The sequence below is a fragment of the Chanodichthys erythropterus genome, chromosome 21 (genome assembly GCF_024489055.1).
Source record: "Chanodichthys erythropterus isolate Z2021 chromosome 21, ASM2448905v1, whole genome shotgun sequence".
Classification (NCBI taxonomy): domain Eukaryota; kingdom Metazoa; phylum Chordata; class Actinopteri; order Cypriniformes; family Xenocyprididae; genus Chanodichthys; species Chanodichthys erythropterus.
Window position 1 is genome coordinate 24,575,883 of NC_090241.1, and position 26,654 is coordinate 24,602,536.

Genomic DNA, 26,654 nt, shown 5'->3' on the forward strand with positions numbered 1-26,654 from the left:
TTTTGTGCTGAGTGGTGTACTGTCGCCGTACCTTTTCAGTGAGATGATTGTGTGTGGTGAAAGGAGTAAAATGGCAAAAGAAAGGGTTTTATTTAGCTCACAGTTGCTAGAAATAATGCTTAAAGGTGAACACACACACACATTTTCTCACATACTTCTCAATCCGCTTCCTGCACAGCTGTGGCTAGGAGCTCCACATGTGGTGACTCACAGGTCCTCAGAGCTTATGTCAGATGTTTATTAGGAGACTTAGTTTGCAATTTTCTGTGCGCCCACAGCCAAGCATTTGAGCTTACATGCGTATTGTCTTTTTGTCACAACAACCTACCTAATAACATTCGGTTCCTTTTTCACAAGCCCTCGGGAGTGAAGTAAAGTGTGTTTGTGTGCTTTCCAAAAGGCCACTGCAATTGAAATGTTCCAGCAGCCTATTTTATTTCTCTTTGGGTACCAGACCATGCTGTTGGACATCCTACAGAGATATTTTCCAGAGTCTTTACCTGGCAACCTCTCTCTAGCTCTGCAGGGGACATTCAGCTCCCCCCTCAAAGATATTATACACTTCCAATCCATCACAGAGTGTTCTTGGTTTCAAGCCATCAACACTTTACCACCGCCTTCTCTATTTTTATCCTCGTCTGTCAAAAATAAGAAACCCAGAATTGCTGCCAACCGCGTACTGGCTGTCCTGCTTAGATCTGTGTGTGCTAGACTCTGAGTGAACTATTTAAGGGGATGATGATCTGTTACTCTGCGATTTATGATGCTGGAACACGGACATATCTGTTCTGAGATGAGTACTTGCTGCTGCCATGCTGAATTTGGAAGCTTCCATTGTAAGCAGTGCTATTTTTGAATTGGTTGATTGTTTTGTTGGACAAATGTTGGAAGTAAAAGTCTTGTGGTTGATTCATGGCATGTATGAATTAACTAGTTCACCCAAAAAACATTTTTTCATTATTTATTCGTCCTCGTCTCTACGGATCACAAAAAGCTACTCTTTTGCGTACGAAATTCCTCAAACTTGCGTGTACATTTTGAGGTAATCATTCCTCATAGTCACACAACTCGTTTTATTAAGTTAGGTGCTATAAATACTATTAAAGTGTGAGATTTTAACCTGTGCTAGCTCACAGATCTGACAATCCATTCGTGCAACCAAAGGTGCACGCTTCTGTGACAATCCCACATGGTTGCCGACCACTGGTCTACATCCACCAGAGTCTTGTAGCCACATGTGACAGAACAGATCCCTGGTTCACATCTGCTTGACATTGACACTTCAGCAGATTTATTCCCCTTAACCAGATTACAGTTACCTGAAGCCTATCCTGACCCATAGCGGCCCCCCTCTGACCTCCACCCTGCCAGCCTGCTGCGGTCCGCTGGCTCGATGTCTGACCAGCCCCCAGGCCTATGAGGTAAGACCACATACACACACTCATGTATTAAAATCATTCAATTTGGTAGATGTATTAATTAAAATATTAGATTTTTTGGGGGGGGAATTAACCCAATGCCAATATTTTCAAAACTGCCCATTATCTGCCAGTTTATTGGTCATTACTTCACACTGCACTTTGCCTTGTTTCTAGAGAAGTAGCTTTTTCTGAGTTCCTCAACAGCATGCTTTGGTTTCCATAGCTTGCTTTCCAGTGTTGTTGCTGCTCTGTGAAACCCTTTTTGAAAAGAAAAGAGAGAAAGACAGACAGATGCACAAAAGCACTGGGGCTTTTAGACTGGACACAGACCCGAAGGAAGACGCATTCAGTGTGCGCCCGGTCACAAAAGAGCCTTTCATGATGCCACTCTGATGATGGTGAGCCCGAGAGGCTTTCCAATATCTCAAGCATGGAGAACACAGTTATTCACAGCGGTCACAGCCTCATTCACTCCCTCAAATTCCCCTATTCATCACAATGCTCATACTGTGGCTCGGGCTGCTTAGCTTAGCTCACAAACGTCTTATATTCTTACTTTGTGCTGTTGGGTCACAATGAGCTAAATGTCCTGCAGAACTGCTTGATCGCCCACCTCTCTCCCATGTAACATAATTATGCCCCTCATATCTGCAGTGGATGGAATGATGTGAATACTGGCAAAGAGTTATCTGTTTTCAGACCTATAATGACAATGGTTCTTCCCTTATTGCATGAGTCATAATGATTGTGTCATGTAGTTCCTTTGGCTCAGGCCATCTAAATGCTCCAGTTTGTCTGTCTATATATATTTCTATTCCTCTTTTCTTGTTTCGATTGTTCTATCTAGACCCTCCTAAAGCCTGTCATTTATTTAAGGGGTTAGAAAGAGACTGTCATTCATCTTCGGAACAAAAATGAAGATATTTTCATGAAATATGAGTTCTGTTCCTCCATTAACCGCTACACAACTACCACTTTGACACTTCAAAAAGTTCATAAAGAGATGGTAAAACTAATCCATATGAATTGAGGGGTTTTAGTTCAAATTTCTGAAGAGGCATGGTCGCTTTATATGAACAGATTGAATTTAAGCTTTTATTCACATATAATAAAAGATTCACCAACACACACATCATTTATGGTAAAAGGAAGCTTGAGGATGTCTGCTTTTGAGCTTCTGCAAGAACCAATGAGGTTTGTTCTCACGCATCATGCAGGTTCGGTTGAGCTTCTGTTTATGTTCACTGATTAATGTTAATATGTGAATAAACTCTTAAATTCAAACTGTTCATCATTTAAAGCGAGAAAATTTGAGCTAAACCCCTCAATTCATATGGATTAGTTTAACAAACTTTTTGAAAGTGGTTGTTGTGTAGCTGTCAATGGAAGGACAGAAATCTCTCATATTTAATTAAAATATCTTCATTTGTGTTCTGAAAATGAATGAAAGTCTTTGGAATGAAATGAGTGTGAGTACTAAATGACAGAATTTTCTTTGTTGGGTGAACTAAGGTTCATGGCCTCTTTCACTATTTAGTTGAATTGTATTTTCTTGCTTTGCATGTTCATCCTCTCATTTCATTCTGACTCTCCCTCTCTGTTTGGCTGTCTGGGTTAAAAGCAAAACTTTTATTTCCATTTTTACTTCTTCCATCTGTGTTTATTAGTTGCTTGCTCATTAATTCTGAGAAAAAAGGAAACATTTCTCCTAATGTATTCCTCTTTTTTTTTATTGATGCCAATGTTTTTATATACTTTTTTAGTTCCTCTAGTTAAATTGTTTTGTAGTGTTTCAAAATTGAAGAACAGGCTTTTTCATTCTTGAAATGAATTCTTTGTTTATAGATCTTTCATATTGAAAGTGTTTTTTGTTTCTATATCACTAAAGGGCACTCAGACAGAACAGTTCTCTTAATGAGAAGCGTTCATTTATGCAGGTAATGTACAGTCAGCCAGTCATTGTAGTAAAATATGCAACACCTCTATTTTGATTGGACATGCACTGTTTCCAATAGTGATTTTTATGGTTTTGATTTGTCTTCTAATGGAACAGTGGCAAAGCAAAAATAAACTCACCATATTGTGTCAAATATGTACATTATAAGCTGTGGGTTAAATATTAAGAGAGGATTATTATTATTTTGCTATAATGACTGATTTAACTGTACAGTATTCCTCTTATTACATGGCTACTTTGCAAATAAATAAATAAACAACATATCATATTACATGAAAAAAGATACCACCGAGCCACTTTCTTTTTCACTCCATTCTTGCCTGATTAATTATTCAGTTGAGTGGTCATTATACAATATTTGTTTGCAGAATGCCACAATTGAAATCTAAAACATAATCATCCTTAAGAGCCATGTAATAGGAGATAAGAAGGACTTTCCTCAACTCTGCTGATACACTGAGCTCAGGTCTAGTTCCCAGTCTTTGAGAGCTTTAACAGACTAAATCACACCACCCCAAACCATTAACATGGAACAGGCATTATTTAGATCCTTCTCAAAGGATTTAACAGCAGCTATATGTGAAGCTAACTGTTACATAACAGTGTTTAGTTTGTTTGATCTGTTGGCACACAGTGTAATCCCCTGGTATAATTGTGCTTCTGTGACAACCCCCTTCAATAGAACACAGTGACTGCGTGAAGTACCATTAAACACAGTGATCTGTGAATGGCAAGTCTTTAAACTGTGGGAGATTGTTCTATTGCAGAATGTTTATTACATGTACATAATGTGAAGGAAGTTGTGTAAATTTGCTGCTTTGCCATCAATGTTTATGCTGCCTTCAAGTCCAGCTGGGAAGCTCCTACATTCGAGTTTTTTGTTGTTGCGAAGGCACATGATCAAACGGGAAACAAAATATGAAAGTAGTGTAAATGAAACACACAATGAATGATAATACAGTGGATACTGTGGATAAACATAAATGAATACGTCTGTGTCAATTTTACACAACCTATATAATCATTTTATGCGTTGTCTTATAAATAACTAATGACTGTGACGTATTTAAACTAAACTGTGATATGAAATTTATAAGCTGTATTTCACACAGGTAGGTCTGTGATTTTTCTCTTGCATAAGGACATCTAAGTGTATTTCTCTTTTTATCCTGTCTTCTTGTGACTCCACAGTGTCCCTCATGAACCTTTGTGTTGCGCTTGAATAGTGTGTGTGAGTGTGTGTGCACCGTCCTCCTCCCTTCATGTCCGACTTGTCACTGTGCTCCACAGAACCACGAGCCGCTGCGAGACAGTGACTCAGACCTCATCCTGAACGAAGGAGACCTGACGCTGACCTACGGTGACACAGCCATCACAGCCAACGGAGCCTCGTCCTCCTCCGGCCCCGAAGGATCGGCCGGGAGCTGGGGATTGAACGGCAAACGCAGCGACAGCACATCGGAAGACGCTCTGGAACGAGAACTGGATACACGTGAACATGAGCTCTTGAGCCGTGGCACACGTTTAGTTTTCCCCATCGAGGACCACGCTTGACCCAGTCCCCAAACTTCAAACCACACCTCCCTGTGCTTCATACCTTAACTTTTCTTGCACATAACTCCATCTGACCATTCATGACCCCTCCAAAGATTTCATGCAGTGGGTCTGAAAAATCAAGGAAACAGAAAGATGGAGAGCAGGAGGGTTTGTGCTCGGGATGTATTTACCAGAATGGAGGTGGCGTAATTGATGGTATGGCAGACTTTGTGATTCAGTGTCTCCTCATGAAAATGTGACTTGTAGGAGGAAAAAAAATAAAATAAAACTGCTGTTGAGAATGCATTTTGAATAGCTTTGGACACTAAATGTCCTTATTGCTGTTTTCTATGATAATGGACTGACGCAGAACGGTCTCTGCCGCCCTTAACATTCACTTTCATACGATCACCACCTGCCACATATTAACATTTTAGGTCATTAATTCTTTGTTTTCTGTTAGCAATGCTGCCATAAGTTTTTCTTGATGGGAAGTCAGTTTTTACATATAAACAGCCAGTATTACATTAGATGATGTTGTTTTGCATTAAAATGCTCACCCCTACCTTCATGCAAATGAGTGAGAAGATCATAATGTTTGTAAATACTGCAGGCCATACTTTGTTTTACATGAGTGCATGTTTATCTCATGACTGCATACAGGAACCTTGTAATACTCAACTTTAGTCAGTTGGAGTTTACATTTTCTGCAATATCTTGGTTGTATGAAAGCCAGGTTTACATACTGGTTGTTGTTAATATGAATGTTGTTCTGCACAGACGTGGGACTTTTTTTAATTTTTAACAGCTGGATGCAACCAGAGTGTATGAGCCATGCACTTTAGCTGCAGCTGAGCTGCAGTCCTTGCATGTATTGCTGTATTATATTAGAATATTAACCACTTGCACACTCTCAGCCAGAATTTATGTGATGCGGGATGATGTAATCATGAAGGAGACTTCATATCAGAATCAAACAGGTTTGCGTGTGTGGCGTTCATTTTGCGCCTCCTCGAGTTAGAATGTTCTTGTAGGTGGATCTTTACATTATGTATGGGTTGCTGCTATATGGCAGTCAGCGATTCTGAAATTAGGAATCTGGAATGTTCGGCATTATGTTGACCCAGCTGTTTGACTGTTCATACAGCATATGGATGGCCCCATGCTATCAACCACCAACGTGCATTCCTTCTGTCCTCCGTGTCTAGAAATGAATTCTTGATAATGAATACAAGTCTGAAGTCCAAGTGTTTAGTTAATAACTAACTTGCAGATATTTGAAATACGTTAACATTCATTCCAATTTATATTGAACTTCATAATAAACTAACCTTGCACTCTTTCCATGAAATAACCTTTACAGCTGCCTCAATTGTCTGCACTTGAGTCTGTCCGTCGTTTGCTTTTAACAAGGCTGTTTGAGCTGTGCGAGGAAATGCATCTCCAGACAACTTCAACAGAATCCATTTCAGAACCTAAATGTGAATTAAGGAGAACTGCACTATGTATGTGGAGTTTTGGCTAGAAAATGAGCCTCATGGGCTTCGTGGCAATCTTAGTGTTGAGGTGCAGAACCTTAAAGCGGCTGTAGCAAAAGACTGAATTCACATGTAATCCTGCAACATGTGGGCTATGAAATCACTCCTCTGCTGAATGACTCTTACAACGTGTTTGATAGCTTTTTTCCTGACTGTAATATTGGTGGATTTGTATGTACCTTCAGGATATGTAACTCCCTCCTGTAGCATTCATCTTTTACTTGCTGTTCTGCATGTCAATATATGCTATAAACAAAAAAAATAAACATAAGCTGCCATTTTTATGTCTGTGATATGTGCTATTTTTGTTCCCCATTTAAATTCCCAATATTATTATTATACATAAAGATGCCTGTCAAATAATTTGACAAAACTGTGGTATGCATTTAAGTTGAACAATTGTACGTTTATGAAAATAACCAATATATCAAAGTGAGATACAGTAGCAATACCTAAATAAGGTATTTGATTTATTTTATATGTCTCTTAATAATAATAAAAAACAAAACAAAACTAGTGGTTTACTACAAAATGTATGTACAAGTTTTATTTATAAATAACGGATTTGTTCATTTAGTAAGTCTGATGGTTCACATAGCTTTAGAGTAAATGTTGTTTAAAGGTGACAAAACAACGTTAACAAAATGATAATACCGTCAAATTTTTTTTTGACCAGTAAAAGGATTTCTATTAGAGCACAATAACACACGTGTCCTCAAAATATGATTGTGTGTTTTAGTTTGATTAGAAGTTCCGCCCATTTAACTATTCAAATTGCAATCCTATCATCTTTATACATTGACTATGCAGACTGTTGTGTTCATCTAACAGCCTGATGCAGACTTCACACAAAAAGAACAAACTGGTGATGTCCAGGGGGAATTGGGAAACTTCACACCAGTGGGAGTGTTGTGAGTTGTTGTAGAGAAGTCAGAATTTTCTTTGGGAAAATTCTTTCTACACCCTTTTCTATAGCTCTTTAGTTTATTGCACTTTGTGCTTCAGTTTTTTGGGTGGTACCACAGATATTGGCGTGTTAGTGATGCATAATCCCTTTTAACATTTGTGGTTGACGAATACAATACGAATGCCAAGGAATGTTTTCATTATGATATCCACCCAACGGGATATCTGTCTCCAGGCCTAGTGCATGTGCAATGACCCAAGCGTCTGTCTCGTGTGGCTGATTATGGGCTGCTGGGGATTGGGCAGGGATTATTGCGGATGAAATCTGGCTGTCAGGACACAGCCGGGACTGAGCCTTTGGTAGCCGTTTCATTTTGAACTGGATTCCTCTTTGTTATTGTTAGTCTTTTTCTTACAGGATTCTTGTCAGTATCATTTGAGGTCGGTGGGTTTATAAGTGTCTCTCTTATCAAGCTCTTCTGTCGTCTACCCCATGACGGCTCTGTGAAGGAGATCCTGAGGTGTTGCTCCTCAGCTCCGTCAGTACCTCCTGGTTTAGCTTTATATCAGGCTGTTCCCCTTCTGTCCTCCTGTTCCAACAGCACATCAGGCTCCTACAGCAAAGAGAGAAACATCATAACTTGAGCTGTGTTACTGTGGACAGGGGATATTGGGACATTTACTAAAAACACTGATTTTGTGTAGAATGTCAACAAAGTTTGTCATACAGTGCGTAATTTGACACTGCTAGAATTTGTCACAGATATTCAGCGTGAAACAATGTATTCCTATAGGCCTATTCTTAATGGAAATTACTAATAGAATAAGATACTATTAATAGAAAATTATATTTTATTATTATTACTACATTTAAATCTAATATTAAGATTAATTATCTAATATATTAATAGTTTTTGTTGTTTCTTTTGGCATTTTTATTAACCACCCTCCAAGACAGATCATTATCAGGCTTCCTATTCCTTCTGGGGTTCCTCTTTTTCATAAATCATTTTCCAGGAAATTTTCAGTTTCACTACGGCAGAAATAAAAGACAAGGATCATGCCCTAAAGTAATATATTCCTCTCTCCAAGTCTTTAAAATATGTGCAGTTTATGGCCATGAATTAACTATAAATTGTTTTTTTTTTTTTTTTTTTTTAATATGAGCTCTTAATTATACATTATGACAACTGGTTCTTGGTTCCAATTTCCATACCATAGCAAAAAATATTGGAACTATTTAAATACTTTGTTTAAATATTTCAAAATATTAAAGCTGCAGTCCGTAACTTTTGGCTCTCTTTAGCGTTTAATAAAACTGCATGCGCATTAAATAAAGTCAATTAATTATTAATGCTAATAATAATTTTAAGTAAATACATTAAAACAACATGTAGCCTTTAAATATTTTTAAATTAAGTAAACAGATCAAGTGAACGGAAACGCATTACATGTAATAGTGGCAGCTCTGTTAGTCTGCATTTACGCTTAATACAAAGATTTATTTTGACATATCAGACTTTTTTGTCCTATATGTTGTCCTATTGGTTACCACTGTGTCAGTCAACACAATTTTGGATTCAAAAATGGTTTATGAACAGATAAACAAATAGCACCTTTATAATCAATGAACCGGTCAATCACTTCAGATTAGTGCTAGATCACAGACTTCTGCGCTCTTGTGAAAACTCCCATTATAATCAATGACGCTGACTACTCTGTACAATAAATCTCGTTTACATTGTGTTTACACTGTTCGTTATAAGGAAAGCATTCACGAGCATGTAGAACTCTGGTGCACTGAACAAATGTTTTGAGCGGATTCTGACTAATTTAAACATCTCTGATTGGCCATTGCATTCATGTGCTCAACATTAACTACAATGCTCAATGCAGTAAAAAGCAGCCCCCTATCAGTGGGTACCAGATTGACCCGTTGCTATGGACTACTGGTACAGCAAAAAAGCAGGCAGCGTTACTTTTTTTAAATATTTCAGTAACAACTTAGTACCAAAGAATGGGTATTTTTGCCAACAGCCAGAACTAAAATAAAACAGGGTGTATGACAGTTGCTGCAAATACTTGAGCAGTTCATAACATTCGCTAAATGTGTCGAAATAACATTCTCATGTGACGAAAATCGGCGTCCCTGTACATAGCACTCTCTGCTACTAAACGTTAATTGTTTCAGAGAGTGAAACAATTAAAGCCTAAAGGAAAAAGCAAACATTTTAAAAATAATTTCCCAGGACATTTTTCATTTACCTGGACTGGAAAAATAGTAATCGGTTTTCCAGGAAGCGTGGGAACCCTGAATTATTGTTGTTATTAGTAATATATATTTTTGTTACAATAATAATGATAATAATAATGTTAAAATATTATGTAATTACTCTATTATTTGTATAGTTAGATTAATAATACAATTAATATATTACTTTTTTTCTTTAGTTTTTTTAACCATCCAAGATAGGCATGCCCAAACAGTAAACCTAAAAGAAATCCAAAACATCTCAAAAATATGTTATACAAGCCCGTAATGAACTCTGGTACCAAGAGACAGTTAGAGGTCTGTACTGGTCAGGGATGTATGCCTGGTGCCAGCATGTCTAAGTTAGTCATGGCAGAGTCCTCACAGATTGAGCTGGTGACAGGCTCAGCTCAGGGAGCACTGGTCCCTCCAGGGACTAACCAGCACAAAGCAGTCCCTATATTTCAGCCTGTTCCAACCACGTGTGGTCAGTCTGTTAGGTCATACCAGCCCCCATCACATGCCTCTGATAGCGATAACAAAGAAGCCTGTATCATGATCCATCGGTCTGTTATAGAGCACCATTTACATGCTTCGCCATGAAATTAGACTCGAGCATAATGGATAATTGATTTGACATACCTCTGTTGGATATTTGTACCGGTCACAATGCTGAGAAGATATTTATGGTAAATTTGTTTTCCCCATTATATTGAATAAAAATGGTCATTTTGCTGATCCAGGGCTGTTCTGGAAGTGACAAAAATTACACCACCATAGAACATCGCAGAGTTCAAGAGGATCGTATTAACCCCATGACTCCACTGGCACCATGTGCTGTCGGTTTCAGACTGGATCAATGACCTCGGTTAAACTCTGCTCTTCTTTTGTCTCTTTTTAAAAGGTTTGGTTCACCCAAAAGTGACATTTCTGTCATTAATTACTCAAAAAAATTACACCATAATGCACTCACAGAAACATATTAAAATATGCCATCAAGTGCCAAACATGCTAGACATGTTAAATCATGCAACACTTGGCTAAGTGCTAAAGTATGCAATTAACGCAACGAAACAGGAATTTGTTGTAACTCAGACATACAATGTCCAATCTGCCCCAAACTTCACATTTAACAACAGTCCTGACCTAAAGACATCCACATGGCAATATTCAGTTATAGTCAAAGCGCCACCTGCTGACAGCAGGAAGTGTGGCACATCAAAATGACTTTGCTATTTTTCTCCTATATTTACCCGCTTAAATGCATGTCGCCCACTATTCACTGTTTTCCTAAGACCACCAGGTGCGAGGGCCCTTTCAACACTCCTTGTAGCTTTAATTATTTTTGTAATAATGTTTATGTGCTATGAAGACATGAGGTAATTTAACGCCATTTAGTGACGCTTTGCAGACTCTGCTCTGGAGAAGGCGTGGCTTTGGAGAGCACTCTGAAGGGAGGGTGGGATCTTACGCTTTCAAAGCTAGCTTGCTATTGCTAGCCTCTCCAAAGATGCCTACCCTTCCTTTAAAGGGATAGTTCACCCAAAAATAAAAATTCTGTCATCATTGACTAACCCTCAGGTTGTTCCAAACCTATATATACATTTCTTTGTTCATTTTTCTATTTTCATTTTTGGGTGAACTATCCCTTTAAGTTACTTTCAAAAGGTGATTTACAGTGATCTTTTAACGATTAATCATGCAGCTCTAATTTTAATACAAGGTTCTGTATGTTAGCATTAGTTTGTGAAATAGCTAACATAAAATAACAATAAACAATACTTTTACAGCATTTATGCATTTTCAACATTAATATATAAGTTCACAAACATTAACAATAAACAAATCTTTAAAAAAAACTTAATAAAGCATCATGTTTCGTCTCCCCAAGGGGTTGCTAAGCATTATAAAATCAAATTGAGTGCTCTAAAAGACAGAACTCATTATCTATAGATCAGAACTGACACCGGAAGTGTGCTTAAACCCTTGCTATAAGGCTGTCTGTCCCTTAGCGTATGTGCATGGCATACAGATATGCTGCATAACAGCAGACTGCCAATAAAATCAATTTACATCTTTACAACTACACTGGTTACAGTGTTGCGTAATCAATCCGGGACTGACACTCTTGTCATGTAACGGATGGAAGCATCAATGTGTATAGTTGTGCTAGATGAATTTAACCAACCCATTTAACCACTATAAACTCTGTGCTAATCTAAAGCAGTAGAAAACATGCCCCTTCTTACCATGGATGCCACATTTTGCATCTAGTTATAGAACATCATGCAGTGACACCATTACACATATTATATGTAAATATAATTCAATTACAATAGTAATAATATTAAATAAAGGGCATTTTGCTTACAAAAATATACTATGGATGTGCGAGATATTACTATAATATTGTCCCAAAATCTATACTACTTTTTTTTGTATTTATAATCAGATTTAAAAAATAAATACATGTACCTGCTTGAATATTAATTCTCTACTTATTGTAATACCACTGCATTTCCCTTTAATAAAATGCTAGTACCATGATACAGTGATGGTATCAGATGTAATAGCATGGTACTTTAATATATATGATGGTTTGTTTATATGGTATTCCAAGAATACTGTGATACCGAATGGTACTAATTCAGTTAGTTTCCATATGCTTGTAAAAATGTACAGTGACCAACTGTACCATGGTAAATTTTAAAAGTTTGAAGTTGGTAAGATCTTTTTTTTTGGTGCTGTTATCTCGGTATTGAAATTCATGAAGCATGTCATTTAAGTTGCTTTCAGGAACATAATGGTACTACCATGGTGCATGTCCAAAAAACAAACAAACATGCTTTTACCATGGTATCTTTGCCAAAAATTGTAGAACTCTGTACAATACTGTAAAATGCACACTAATGCAAAGATAATCATTTTTGTTGAGTCTCAAAAACTAGTGTTTCGTAATAGTGCCCAAATAATGCTGTCAGCTCACCACATACCCTGACCTTTTAGACATGTAACATACCATATACTCATGTTTTGGTGGTTTTAGGTATTGTCCATGTTCCTCTTACGATAATCCAGCCGTCTCATGACCTCACTGCAGTAGGCTTCAACCTGGTTCACCTGCTCCACGTTCAGCCTTTCCCTCCAGGCGTAAATTGCCTCTTTGGCGTCTCTGGATGATATGAGGAAGGGTTTATCTGAAGAGTAGCCCTGTCCGTGGGTCATGTTCATGACAAACTTCTCCATGTTCTTAGAAAGGGTGAGGTTGGCGAAACGATAGAGCCTCTGGAGCTCGTCCACAGGTCTGAGCACCAGGTCTTCGTATTTCAAATGCATGTAGTTCCTCCTCACCCACGGCGGAGCGTTCATAACGAGCAACATGTCGCTGAGCCAGTTGTCGCATATTAACTCCATGGCGCTCGAGACGTAGTTATCGGCTCGGTGGACCCTATTGCTAGGCACCAGAAGGCGCTTGTATTTGTCGCTCTGCTTCTTGCTCCTCAGCACCTGTATGCTCTCCTTCACCAGAGCCAGCTTGGACTTCAGTCGAGAGTTGTGCACAGCCCTGGGGTCGCGAAACAACTGTATTATCTGGAGGTTGATGGCGGGATCTCGCATGAGAGGCACCAACACCGCCAAGTCTAAAACCCGCACGTCTTTGATGACCATCACCGGGTACTTTTTGCACTCTTTCTCCAGCTCTTTGATATCTCTGGGCTGGCATTTGCTACAGACGTCTCCTTGGACTAACCCAATTTCGTGTTTTTTATACGCTTTGCAGAGAGGCTCAGAGCAAATGACCTTGTTTGTTTTCCAGCCGAAAATAAAAGAGGTACTTATGTTGGACGAGCCTGCGTAGAGTTTTAACACTGAGAAATCGCACCTAAACAGAGAGTTCATCATGTCTCTCACTGCTCCTTGTAAGCTGCCCGCGTCTCCTGGATAAAGCGCCTGCCACATATTCCACATGGGCTCGTATAAATAAAACACATCAGGGTGCTGATTAAATAATTCCCCTAAGAATGAGGAACCTGTCCTCCAGGTTGCGTGGAGGTATATGTGCGTTCTGGACTGACTCCTGTTGCCATAGTCCTCCACCTCTGTTGAATTGCCCGTCCTGGTGCTACTCCACAGGGCGATGGTGCTCTCCAGATCGGGACACTTTTGTTGCTGATATCCATCCTTAATGTGGGACGATTTGCTCCGGTAATCTAGTACGTAGGGAATTAAAAGCAGCGCCACGGAGTATCCTAGAATCAAGATGATGTATTTTTTCTGAAGCCTTCTCTTCATGGCCTCAGCGGATCTCGGCGAACTGCTCGACCCCTACCTGTGTGAATACTGTTAGATTACAGCAGTAAAGTTAGAGGGTGGAATCTTTTTTCTTACCCGTAATGTGACAAGTCCCGCCCCCTACGCCAGGATTGGCTAGTGGGAGCTGCGCATAAGAAGATTGTTATTGGATAGTTAAGATGTCACTCATAAAGCCGAGCGAATCGTATCGACTACCTACCAAAACACGAGCATTTAAATATTTGTATTTAATATAAATTGACCTATACGAGGAATAATTAAATAAATTAACATCCCCATGCAATATATATTTATAACTTTATAATATAAATATTTTCCATGATTGAGAACAATCGTAAGTTATGTAAAAGGTAACATACAGAAATATCAAAACCATTGTTTTGGCCAGCACTAGGTCGGAAAAGTACGGTACAGTTTAGATGCGTAACACATCGATTATTAACAAACTGTCCATTACTTTGTCTCTTCAGAACTCTAACAAAATAATAAAATACTGTATGATTGAAATTCAGATACAAATGTGCACGAAATATTTTTGTATACTGAATGGATTCTTTCTTTCTTTCTTTCTTTCTTTCTTTCTTTCTTTCTTTCTTTCTTTCTTTCTTTCTTTCTTTCTTTCTTTCTTTCTTTCTTTCTTTCTTTCGATGTTTTTGTCTGGCGTTGTTTTGTTGTGTCTCGCCCATAGACTGTAAAAAAAAAAAAAAAAGGGTCTCGCCTTTTTACTGTCTATGGTCTCGCCATGTTCTCTCCTGGTCGATAGGTGGCAGTAAAGCTCCGCTCAGTGTTATTATTGTTCACACAGAATCACAGAAGAAGCGCCTGAAGTCATGGAGGCGGCAACGGAGGAAACATGTAATATGATAATAAAATAAATAGAATTAAACTCAGCCCTCGGTTCGACTTTCGCTATTGGATTATAATCGGGAGAGAGAAGGCATATTTTCCCTTTATCTGTGACATGTAGCGAATATTCTTGTTATGGGTTTCATGTTTTGCTAGCCGCAGCTGTTGATAACGGCTCGTCTCAGTCAGCATCACAACCAAAAAGCAGGTATCTATCTATCTATCTATCTATATATCTATCTATCTATCTATCTATCTATCTATCTATCTATCTATCTATCTATCTATCTATCTATCTATCTATCTATCTATCTATCTATCTGTCTATCTGTCTGTCTGTCTGTCTGTCTGTCTGTCTGTCTGTCTATCTGTCTGTCTGTCTGTCTGTATGTATCTTTATGTATCTTTATGTATCTTGTGTTTCAGTTGATCATTGAATCATAAGAATGGCTCACTGGAGCAGGTTTGAGAAGGAGCTGGAGCTGGAGACCCGGAGACTCATCTCACATTTTACTGCCATCCAGGATGAGGAAGATCAAAACTTTCAAATGGCTCTGAAGTTTACTTGGTCTAATTTCAAGTAAGTACTTGGTGCATTTATCTTTCCATTTGTTAATTACTGTAATAGCTTGAATGTATTTAGGGAAAGGAAACTAAGGAAGAAATGGACAAAACTACCAAACAAACCAAAACCAATAATTGTTTCCATTTGCACTTAACATTTCATTTCTTTTTGTACATAAATCAATATGAAGCTCTTATCATGCCCCCCCCCCCCCCCCTTTTTTTTTTGTTGATAGGTTTCACCATTTCCTTGATGTCAACAGACATAATGTGCAGAGATCCATTAATGGGTATGAAGTCTGAAATCTTGCACATTTATGTGTACTTTATTTTTTGTTATGCTTATATTTTGATTATTAAAATTAATTGAGTTTTCTTTTTCTCCCAGGATTCATGAGAAACTCATGGTCCACTCTGACTTAAGTAAAGCAGAGAGCTGGATACGGCTAACTGAAGAATTTCTCAGTTCTCCTCTTCCTAATACTGAAGGAACCAAGGTGGGATAACACTGACATCATTCAGAGAGTGCTTGGAACAATAGATATGCTGAATATCTCTATTACTGTCTTCAGACTGATGCCCACTACAGTATGCTGGCTTTATTACTCCATCTGTCTGACTCTCCATCCAACACAAACTACTGCGAAAGACCCAGACTGAAAGAAACAGGTTCGATTTTTATGTTCTTTTGTGTCAACACATGCATACTGTTGGACAACACTACACCTAATATTGCTACAAAATAATGTTTATTTCTACAGAGAAAGAAGACAAGTTTGATTGGGCAAAATACCTCATGGAAGGAGAAGATATTGATACTGGGCCCTTTCCAGACACTCCAGTGAGTGAACTCTATTAGTTTATTAGATCACTACTTGTCTAGTATCCTATACTAAAAGGCTGGTCAATATGTCTTATAAATGATTTGTCAGCTTATTAATATTAATATTTATGAATTTGCTCTAAAAAGAAAGATTTAAAAGATTTTGAAGAAATTTAAAAATAGATTTAAAATATTAAAAGCATTGACCCCTCAGTGCTATTGTATACTAAACTGACTAGCAGTAGCAGAGCACAACAGATCATTTGATCTTTTGGCAGGACTGGTCTGAGGAAGAGAGTGAAGAAGAAGATAGCCAGCAGCCCCTGAGCAGAGAGGATTCTGGTATACAGGTAGACAGAACGCCACAGGAGGACCACGAGCAGAATGACAAGACCGTTCAAGTCACCTGGACTGGTAGGGGACAGTATTATCATATTTTCTCAAAGTAATCTTTAGTTCATGAAGATTGTTATCAGGACTCCTAGTTGCTACGGTCTTGTTTTTGTAGTGGGTGAGCCGGACTCCAGGGCATGGTTGGAGCAGCATATTGTCACTTCATATTGGGTTCCCAACTCTCCCCGCTTTCCACACAGCCTCCACCTGCACTCCAACCTTTACAATGTCTGGTAAGGCATTTTTTGTGATATCTTATTCGCTTTCAGCATCACATGGCCATTAAGTTTGACTTTCTGCCATGATTTAATAAGGTTTTTGAAGCAAATGCTCTTCAAGCTTTAAATTGCATTTATTTAAGATTTCATGTTGTCATTTTGCATACTTTATCTCCAGGGATCAGCACCTGTATAACACTGGGCCTCTGTACCTGCCTGAGGAGAAGTCTTTTGTTACAGAGACACAAGTGATTCGGGAAACTCTTTGGTATGATATCTGTAAGATTGCCATGATTGCATTTAACAAACTGGCTAGACTTGCGCTTACCAAAGGAAATTTGTGGAGATTGCATATGTGGATAAGTATTAGGATACAAGTTTAAACCTGCAGGGAATGAGCAGTTCTGGAATGAAGTTCTTCTTCTCTTTTTTTTTTTAAGATTACATTGCATCGATTGCTGACACTTGAATGTTTACTTACCTGGAGGATGACTCATTGCTCATATCACATTTTTTTTTCACAGGAATGATCATGTGTTCTTTTCTACCTCTCCTCAGGCTCTTCTCTGGTGTAAAAAAACTTTTCATTTTCCAGCACAATGATGGCAAGGTGACTGTAAGGAATGATGTGGTGGTCACTCATCTAACTAATGTGAGTGGAGACAGTTTTTCACCATTCCCCATTCCCTGTCAAGTTTTTGGGATTTGTTGGAAGTTGACCATGCTCATGTGAAGTAGGGAAGGTGCCAGTCAGATTGTATTTAATTAAATTTATTTATTGATTGGGATAAACCTCTTGAGATCTACCATTTCATTTTTAGAGGGTCCCAACATATAGCATATCACAATTCACATTGAAGGAGATCACCTAATAATTTCATATAGATTTACAGTAGAAACAATAAATTATATTTTATTATACAATATAATATCATTTTTAAATATGATTGTTTCATTATAAATATGGTAATTATCTCTAAGGTGGATACCCAACTTAATATGATATTTACCATCTGAATATAACCTTGTCAAGTCAATAAATGGAAATGTCAGCCAGCTATTTATTATCATGTTAAATAATTTGCCTTGTGCCCTAACAGCAGTGGCACCTTTTACCCCAAATTCCACACTTTTACATATTTTTCTGTTAGTGAAAATCTGTTACTTTAATTACCTTAAAGAAAACTGAAAATCATTTAGAAGACCTTTTGTCTCGAAATATATTCCATAATTTTAGCAATTCTCCTTTGCTACTTAAATCTACAACATTTAAAAAAAATATCTAATATCAGATCAAATTAGCACAGAATCAACTTTGCACTGCCTGCCCATGATTGCGTCAAGGATCAGTAAAATTTGCACATGCAACTTGAAAAGCGGATGTTTTGGAATGAGTTTTGGTGCCATCTAGTGGTTTAGAGGAAAATAAAATCAAAGGTGCCTTTTACCCCAGAACACTTTAGCCCCTTTACCTACTTAAATGTATAATTACACTGTAAGAAATGTATAGTTACATTGTAACTAAAGAACTTCTGTACTTTCTGTAATTGTGTAAGATAGAACAATATGATTTAATGGTTCAAAGTGCGTTCCTTCATGTATTCCTATTTATGTGTTCAGAACTGTCTTCACTCTGTACTGGAGCACATAGCGGCCTATGGGCAGGCTGTTTCCCGTCTGCAAAAGTTTATTGATGAAGTGACAGGCCACAGCGCAGAGCCCTGTCCTCCAGGTCTTAACTCTTCCTCCTCATCCTCCAAGAAGAGCTCTGAGCCTCCCTTCCGGACCTATCAAGCATTCGTGTGGGCCCTGTATAAATACTTCACCAGCTTTAAAGAAGAGCTCAATGCTATCGAAAAAGACATTATTGCCAAAGGTTGTTTTTTCTGTGTCTGTAAATGTCTTCACAGTTATTTTTGTTTAATTATTGTATTAATTCTATAGTGATTCTTCATAGATGAGACAGTGACTCTGTCATCTGTGCTGGAACGGTTAAGTCCTCATCTGGCTCAGATCACGATGCTGCACAGGGTTTTCTGCACAGGAGTGGCTGAAGTGCCGGCCGAAACGCCCAACGTTTTGCGAGCCTCACACTTACTCAACACCCTTTACAAGGCCATCATAGAATATGACAGCGTGGGCGAGGCCTCTGAGCAGTCTGTAAGTGTGCCTGTTTTTTCAAGCATAAATACTTGAATTTGTCCATTTATCTCATGTTTTTTGCTTATAAAAAGTTTAACATCACAATTCCCCCCCCCCTTCCTATCAGGTGGCACTTCTTTTCTCTCTCTGGGTAGAAACGGTCCGGCCATACCTTGAGATTGTAGATGAATGGATCGTTCATGGTCACTTATTTGACCCCGCCAAAGAGTTTATAATTCAGAGGTATAAAAAAACTTGTTTGTTTATGTACACTACCCTTCAAAAGTTTGTAAAAAAAATTATTACGATTTTTTTTTTAAAGATATTTTTTTAATTCAGCAAGAACGCATTAAATGATCAAATGTGACAGTAAAGACTTTTATGTTGTTACAAAAGATTTCTTTTTCAAATAAACTTTTTTTTTTTTTTTTTACTTTTTATTCATCAAATATCCTGAAAAACATCTCAATTTCCACAAAAAAAAGTATTTGACCTATGTGAATTATGACGTTTTCTAATATAATTTTTTTTTCATCCACGGATTGCTTCTGATAGCACTGCGCAAGCTTGCGGCGCCATCTGCAGGACACCCTTAGCATGTTATCTAGGGTTCTGGCAGTAAAATATGGCGTATTTTCGACCAAATAAATGTAGCCTTGGTGAACAAAAGAGACTTCTTTCAAAAATCTTAATGTCCTCAAACTTTTGAACTGTACTCTATGTAAGGAATTACATATGGTCAGCCAGTCATTATCCATTCAGGCCAGGGTGACACAAGTCCCCTCAGTGTCATGTTGGGGTGCTGATCACTCTTTTGGGGTTCATTTGCACTAATCACATTATGCTACTTAATACAAAATTGCCTGCCAAATAAAGAAATATATGGACATGTTTACTAGGAACAAGGATGTACCAGTAAACCACAGGGACTTCTGGTATGCCACTTACACGCTGTATAGCGTCTCTGAGACAGTGGAGAGCGAGGAGAGGCTCAGCGACGCTGCCAGTGGAAGCTCTGGTGGGGAGCAGGCGTCCAGCAGTAGACAGCACACCATGGTGTCCTTCCTCAAGCCTGTACTCAAGCAGATCATCATGGCTGGCAAATCCATGCAGCTGCTGAAAAACCTGGACTGCAAGGAGACCGAACAGCCAGATGGCTCCTCCAGAGGTCAGTGTCTCCAGAGTTTTGTATTTCTGCGCTTTTTCTGTTTCAATTTAGTTTATTATCTATATTTGAATGTTTATTTTTTTTTATTTCATTTCAGTATATTTCAGTGCCCGTCCCATATGATATAATACATTTGTTCCCCCTGTCTATGACACACGCAAAATAATACAAATTTGTCAAATATAACAATACAACTCTGCAGCATTTACTGACAATGACGTGCTATAAATGGGTCATTGATGCTACATTTAGCAGTAACTTGGCATCGATGAACACTTGTGATTCATCATAATTCGACTGCATCTACGTAGATCTAGCATCAGCCGGAGATTGCATCTGAGAACAACTAGTCACCGGTTTGTTTAGATATAAATTCAAGGCTTTTGTTTGTGGGTGTTTGTGTCAATTAAGTCAATGGTTAACCAGGGGACTGGGACCAGCTAGGGGCCCTCAGCACGCTTTTATAAAGTCTGATGGTCTAAAAGGTTTTAAAGTAAGACAAAACAAGCTTTTAAATAAGCTAAAACAGCTAAATATCAAGATGAAAAGTATCTGACATTATATTACATATTTTAATTTGTTTCCTTAACAAATGTCATTTTTTATTTAAGAACCATTCCAACAGACTTGTGACTCCGGAAATATGTGGACATTTTAAATAGGGCTGCACGATTAATCGCATGCTATTCTCACGCGCATCAGGGAACCGGCTTTACTGACGAAATGCGCGTGAGAATAGCATGCGATTAATCGTGCAGCCCTAATTTTAAACGTAAGATTTCTGGACCTGGTAAAATTATGGAAATTAAAACAAAAATCTTTAAGTAATGGACATTTCTAAAATGAATATACATTATTAGCAAACTCTGAAATGTATTTTGAGTAAAAATTGCTGAGAAAACGACATTTGAGTTCAAAATATTTTAGAAAACATTTGTGTTTTTGTGATATTCTCATAATCAAGTCAAGTCACCTTTATTTATATAGCACTTTTTACAATGCAGATTGTGTCAAAGCAGCAAATCACAAACAAGTGGGAAAGTCACATATATTTGTGATTGAATCCTGAAGAACAAAATAGTTCTTGAATCTACTGAAATTACAGAATGTAACTATTTTAATTTGAATATATTTGTTGTATATTATGTGCTTAATTTCTGTAAATCGAAAAGTTAAAACACAATCAGATTTGTAATTACAGCAGAAGTATAAGAAGTATCTTAGCTTACATGGGGGATTTGAATTTTGTCTTGGACAAAGGGAGTCAAAAAGGTTGAACCACTGGATTAAATGAAAAGCGAATTTAATTTGGAATGTCTTATGTTTTATGCTGTTATTTGCATGACCTACTACTTTGCCGCATGCTGGTTTATTAATGCAGTGTCACTGATGTCAGTTATACTCATTACATGAATATGTCACATGTTACAGGTAATTTTCTCTGTAATTCTGTTTATTTATCTGTATTGTTTTATAGTTTCAACTTGCAGTTTTCATTTTGTTGCACACTCACATTTTTATATTTCTCTATATATCTCACATGTCTCGGCAGATGCCGAAAGAAAGAGTCTGTACACGCTTTTCTTGGAGTCAGTGCAGACACGTCTTCGGTATGGAGAAGAATCACCTACGAATATGGTTACCGAGCAACAGGCCACTAAGAAGAGCCTGATCAAGATGCAGTCCATTGTGGCACGTCATCTGGAGCTGGATGACATCCATGACCCCCTGCTGGCCATTAATTTTGCAAGGTAACAGCAGAATATAGAATAAATTATCTGACTGAAGAACACACAAAAGAGCACAAAAATGTGGTCCCCATTTATATAGTGTCTTTAAATACTACATAATAAATTAATCATTTGATATAATACACTGATTGTGTACAAAAATATTTTTACATTGTACATACAGTATATATAAAAAATACCTGCTTGTAATTACAGCTGTAGTTAATTTCTGTAATAATTACATTTATAATTACACTGTTGACCCTTTCCTTAAACCTTAACCCACCCTTTAATCTAACTTAACAATTTCTTTGATGGAAGTACATAGAAGCTAAAGACACAACACCTAATATAAAGTGTGACCAAGGACGTTAAATATAGAGTTTGTTCTCAAAGATTCAAACTTCTGTCTTAATACAACTTAGAGCGGCACATTTAATCGTTGAAAGATCGTGAAATTGATTCAAACACCTACATGATCTTATTCTTTAATGACAATGGTTTGCCTATGTGTATTAAACCTTTGACAAGTACGATCACAGTGAACATTCCATTGACCCAGATAGATCAGTTACCATGTATGAATCAGCTTCACAAACAGTCTTTTCAACCACACAGTATCATTATTTCTGTTACAAACATTCAAATTATCACAGAATTACCGGAATAAAAGTTTATAGGTTGCATATAAACACTGATGTCTATGGTAGTGATCAAAATAACGGTATATTAGTGATCAAAATAAGAGTATATCAAAAAAAGAGTAACTTTATGTCAAGTAACTTGACAAAGTTTGTATCAATTACATTGTTACATGTATGAATCAGCTTCACAAACAGTGAAGTTACTGATAAAAATGTATTTGTCATTGAATGAGTCATTTAAGAGATTTGTTCAAAAACGCTGATTCATTCAGTAATGAAACAAGTCTTTGAGTCATTGAATTGTTCAATTAAACCTATTTAAAAAAAATAAAAATAATTCAAATTAAGTAAATTTTTTTTTTTAAATGGACTGTAGCAATTAACATTTTTCAGAACCTCTAGTTAATTACATGTTATTTTGTTTAGTTGTCTATTCTGAATTTTGTGAGAATCGTGATATCTTTTTTAAAACAAAAAAATTGTGATTCTTTGTTTATTCAGAATCGTGTAGCTCCAATATAACTATATAAAGACACTATGTTTGGTCCTTCACTATTTCATTAGCTTGTTTTCCATTGAGGTAATGCGTGTTATCTTTTGCAGGCTTTATTTAGAGCAGAATGACTTCCATGAGAAATTCTCGGGCGGCAGTGTAATTCTGGACCGCTCCTCTGAGTCTGTGACATGTCAGACGTTTGAGCTTACGCTCCGTTCCTGTCTGTATCCACATATCGAGAGGAGATACATCGAATGCTGTGGGAACCTCATGAGAACCCTGAAGAAAGACTACAGGTGAGATCCTGCAGGAAAATCCTTTGTGCATAAACCTCACAATATAGTTTTGTAGAACATTTATGCCTAAATCTCTCTCTTTTTTTAATCTTAGGCTTCTGGGGTACTTGCAGGCCATGAGAAACTACTTCCTGTTGGAAGCTGGGGATACTATGTATGATTTCTACACAGCCATCTTTGACAAAGTTCTGGAGAAGGAGAGCTGGCAGCAGCTGGCATTCCTCAATGTGCAGCTGCAAGAGGCTGTTGGACAGCGCCACCCAGAGGACAGCAGCCGGTACTGCACATGGAGCTGTAGAGATCCTGTGGTTTACCATTCAAGACTATCTGTCACCACTCAGTATCCTGTGGTTCACTTATGTTTCTCTCACATCTTTCTCATGATTCTAGGTTGTCCATATTTCTTGAAACTATTGATCCTGCGAGAAAAAAACAGCCAGTGAATAACCTTGATGGTCTTACTCTGAGTTATAAGGTTAGAAACTAACTTTAATTTCGGCTTTGAAAAATTCTAATTTAGCTTTTTTGCTTTGAATATTGTATTAACATGTTTATAATAAATTAAAATAATTTATTTTTAATGTAATAATAATGATAATTCATATTTTTATAAATTTTGCATTTTGTTTTTTTAAATTGTGCATAATTTCTCTCACCAGGTTCCATGGCCTGTAGATATTGTTATTAGTTCAGAGTGTCAGAAAATCTACAATCAAGTCTTTCTACTGCTGCTTCAGATCAAATGGGCCAAATATAGTCTGGACACATTACGATTCAGTGGTGAGATATGATTTCATTTCTAAAGTTTTCATTACTTCTGTTTATATGTAATGAAACAAGAGGGAAGTAAAGCTAGTTCATGTTTTTATAAAAAGGATACACGATTAAAAGCACATGCCAGTAAGAGATCTACATGCTTCATATTTATGTAACTTCATAGTTCCACGATCGCAGGTCTTTTGTCCCTGTGAAATAAGAACTATCTTAATTCACAGTATTCTCAGATCAGGATGGTTTCAGTTTACTTGCTGTTATTGGAACTTAAAATAGAGTCTTCCTACAGATTTGACAGTTGCCGCTAAGAGGCAAGAAGGAGGTCAATCGGAGGAAAGCACAGCCAAAGAGCCCATAAACCAGCAGATTCACAGGATGTTTCTCCTGAGGGTCAAACTCATGCACTTTGTCAACAGCCTGCACAACTACATTATGACTAGGGTAAGTTTGACATATGGAAAATATGCTTTATTTATTTGCAGTAGAGTTTTGAAAATGTTGATTTTAACTTTTTTTTTTTTTTTATCATCATTTGGACATTTACCATGCATGCATTCATTCACAGATCCTACATAGTACAGGACTAGAATTTCAGCACCAAGTACAGGAGGCAAAGGACCTGGACCAACTCATTAAAATCCACTACAGATACTTGTCCACCATTCATGACCGATGTCTGCTCAGAGAGAAAGTAAGCTAAAATTATACAGGCCAAATAATGTGTCTGTCAGGAAACACATAGTACATTTTGGCTCATACTTGCATGTCACATTTGCAGTTTTTCTTATTAATTCAGTAAGCTGTCTTCCCCATGGAGGTTGACCTAATTTTTACTTTTAAACCGTTATAGACATTTCATCAATTTGGGTTACTGTGTCTTTGCAGGTCAGTTTTGTCAAGGAGGCCATCATGAAAGTGCTGAATTTAGTTCTCATCTTCTCAGACAGATGGCAGGCTGGTTTTGGGGCCTGGAAGTAAGTTCAAAACTCTGAGATCTTTTTAGAAGTTTCAGTCTAGCCACATGCTCTCGTCTTGCAGCTTTCACTTCAGCTTGATGAGGATGAGGTTTTACTTCCCTTTAGCTATTTCTACATGGCTTTTAACATTCTTCAAATGTTTCATTTCTTCCTCAGAATCGAGTCGATTGACAAAATGGAGTCTGATTTTAAAAACTGTCACATGTTTCTTGTGACCATTTTGAACAAGGCTGTGTGCAGAGGCTCGTTTCCTCATTGTAAGTCCTCCACTGCTCCTGATTATGATTCAGAAATATTTTGTTTTACGCAACATATGTTTTTCCGTTTTCTTTTACAGTGGAGTCCTTGGCGCTGTCGCTAATGGCTGGATTTGAACAGTGTTAACAGATTGAACATGGTTCCAATCCAGAGCATTGGATGAACACAAGACTGCTGTGCTATTGTACTGCTGCATGACGGCTGCTGTACTGTACCAGGATATCTGACATCATAGCACATGAGACAGACAAAATCACAATAGCACTTCATTGGTACAGAAGTAGCACTTTGTGTCTGTAAACAGTGAAACTTGTGTTAAATTGTCTACTTTGTCTGCAGCAAATTTGCTGCATCAAGATACATAATGTAATGTTTTGTGGACATTCTGGCTGTTTGTTTTTCAGCGTTGTTGGCCATATGTCAGATGTAAAACTTAATTGTTCTCTACATGCAGTGGATATGTGAATTGCTCATGCCAAAAGCTATTTAATTTACAGCTAAAGTTCTGTACATAGTATAAACTAACAATGAAAATTGTAGAGTACCTTTGTATGCAGTTTAAGCCTAAATTTGTATGTTTTGTGGTTGCTTAAAGCTGTTTTTAATTGTGCTGAATGGATTGCATATATTAAAATAATTGCCCTGGCTTTGAGATACAGTATAATGTTGCATTATACTTTTTTTCATATACACTGCCATTCAAAAGTTTTGGATTTGTTTAAGAAGGAAATTATGTTTATTCTTTAAAAGACTTTAGTTACACTTTTACAATGTTTTTTTCTTTGGAACTTTCTATTTATCAAAAAATCCTGATAAAATTTTTCCACAGAAATATTAAGTAGCACATCTGTTTTCAACATTGATAACATGAAACGTTTCTTGAGCAACAGGTCAGCATATTAAAATGTTTTCTAAAGGATTATGTGACACTTAGGACTGGAGTAATGGCTGCAAAAAATAATATTATTCATAATATTGCATAAAATTCACAATATTAATGTCACAGTCACTATTGATCAAATTAATGTAGCCTTCTGACTTTTTTTCAGTAACCTTAAAAAATTGTTTTGCCCCCTAACTTTTGAACTGTAGTGTATACGCATCTCACACTTCAGGTAACTCTACCTTTAGAGTTTGTCTCAGTAATAACAACAACAAAAGCTTCAATGGCTCGATATTATTATATTTAGCACTGAAATACACAATACAGGAAAATAAGATGTGGTAAACAAATATATGAAATGGAGGAATATAAGAAAATAAAAGCAAAGTAAGAATATGTAATAAAACAAAATTGAATAGGATGGGGATGAATATACATATAAGTATTAGCATCTCTTAAATTTTAATATTTATTTTAAATATTTACTTTTCACATTTTCTTAATCCTACTGCACTCACG

General features: G+C 37.3%; 3 protein-coding genes across 5 annotated transcripts in view; 2 read left to right on the forward strand and 1 right to left on the reverse strand.

The window, feature by feature from the left end:
* The window catches only part of slc9a7 (solute carrier family 9 member 7), a 40,953-nt gene extending 34,192 nt beyond the window's left edge, over window positions 1-6,761 (forward strand). Inside the window, exons 16-17 of one of the 2 annotated variants that reach the window (XM_067374848.1) lie at window positions 1,316-1,421; window positions 4,669-6,761. In XM_067374848.1, coding sequence (XP_067230949.1) covers window positions 1,316-1,421; window positions 4,669-4,932 — 370 coding nt within the window. In that variant the 3' untranslated portion in view covers window positions 4,933-6,761. The remainder of the gene's footprint in view (window positions 1-1,315; window positions 1,422-4,668) is intronic. The other variant, XM_067374849.1, reaches the window with a different exon arrangement.
* Window positions 6,762-6,945: 184 nt separating this feature from the next.
* On the reverse strand, window positions 6,946-13,983 carry chst7 (carbohydrate (N-acetylglucosamine 6-O) sulfotransferase 7). 2 transcript variants are annotated; one of them, XM_067374846.1, is made up of 2 exons: window positions 12,609-13,983; window positions 6,946-7,972 (listed from the first exon to the last, which is right to left on the reverse strand). In XM_067374846.1, the coding sequence occupies exon 1, from the start codon at window positions 13,900-13,902 to the stop codon at window positions 12,652-12,654; it is 1,251 nt and encodes a 416-aa protein (XP_067230947.1). In that variant the 5' UTR covers window positions 13,903-13,983; the 3' UTR covers window positions 6,946-7,972; window positions 12,609-12,651. The 2 variants fall into 2 exon arrangements, with proteins under 2 accessions (XP_067230947.1, XP_067230946.1); XM_067374845.1 differs by having other exon boundaries at window positions 6,950-7,972; window positions 12,629-13,983.
* Window positions 13,984-14,741: 758 nt separating this feature from the next.
* On the forward strand, window positions 14,742-25,975 carry tubgcp5 (tubulin gamma complex component 5). The gene is made up of 24 exons (XM_067374674.1): window positions 14,742-14,977; window positions 15,196-15,349; window positions 15,570-15,623; window positions 15,722-15,830; window positions 15,906-16,002; window positions 16,095-16,174; window positions 16,435-16,570; window positions 16,665-16,782; window positions 16,946-17,035; window positions 17,326-17,419; window positions 18,388-18,643; window positions 18,725-18,927; window positions 19,037-19,152; window positions 19,809-20,077; window positions 21,630-21,828; window positions 23,055-23,243; window positions 23,338-23,520; window positions 23,634-23,718; window positions 23,903-24,023; window positions 24,307-24,458; window positions 24,583-24,708; window positions 24,903-24,991; window positions 25,151-25,251; window positions 25,332-25,975. The coding sequence occupies exons 2-24, from the start codon at window positions 15,216-15,218 to the stop codon at window positions 25,376-25,378; spliced, it is 3,048 nt and encodes a 1,015-aa protein (XP_067230775.1). The 5' UTR covers window positions 14,742-14,977; window positions 15,196-15,215; the 3' UTR covers window positions 25,379-25,975.
* The last annotated feature ends 679 nt before the right edge of the window (window positions 25,976-26,654 follow it).

Bases quoted from the DNA above. Each gene is read 5' to 3' on its own strand.
- chst7 (XM_067374846.1), bottom strand. From the start codon at position 13,902: ATGAAGAGAAGGCTTCAGAAAAAATACATCATCTTGATTCTAGGATAC.
- tubgcp5 (XM_067374674.1), top strand. From the start codon at position 15,216: ATGGCTCACTGGAGCAGGTTTGAGAAGGAGCTGGAGCTGGAGACCCGG. The intron at 16,783-16,945 runs GTAAGGCATTTT...CTTTATCTCCAG, and splicing joins TCCAACCTTTACAATGTCTG to GGATCAGCACCTGTATAACA. The intron at 23,521-23,633 runs GTACTGCACATG...TCATGATTCTAG, and splicing joins CACCCAGAGGACAGCAGCCG to GTTGTCCATATTTCTTGAAA.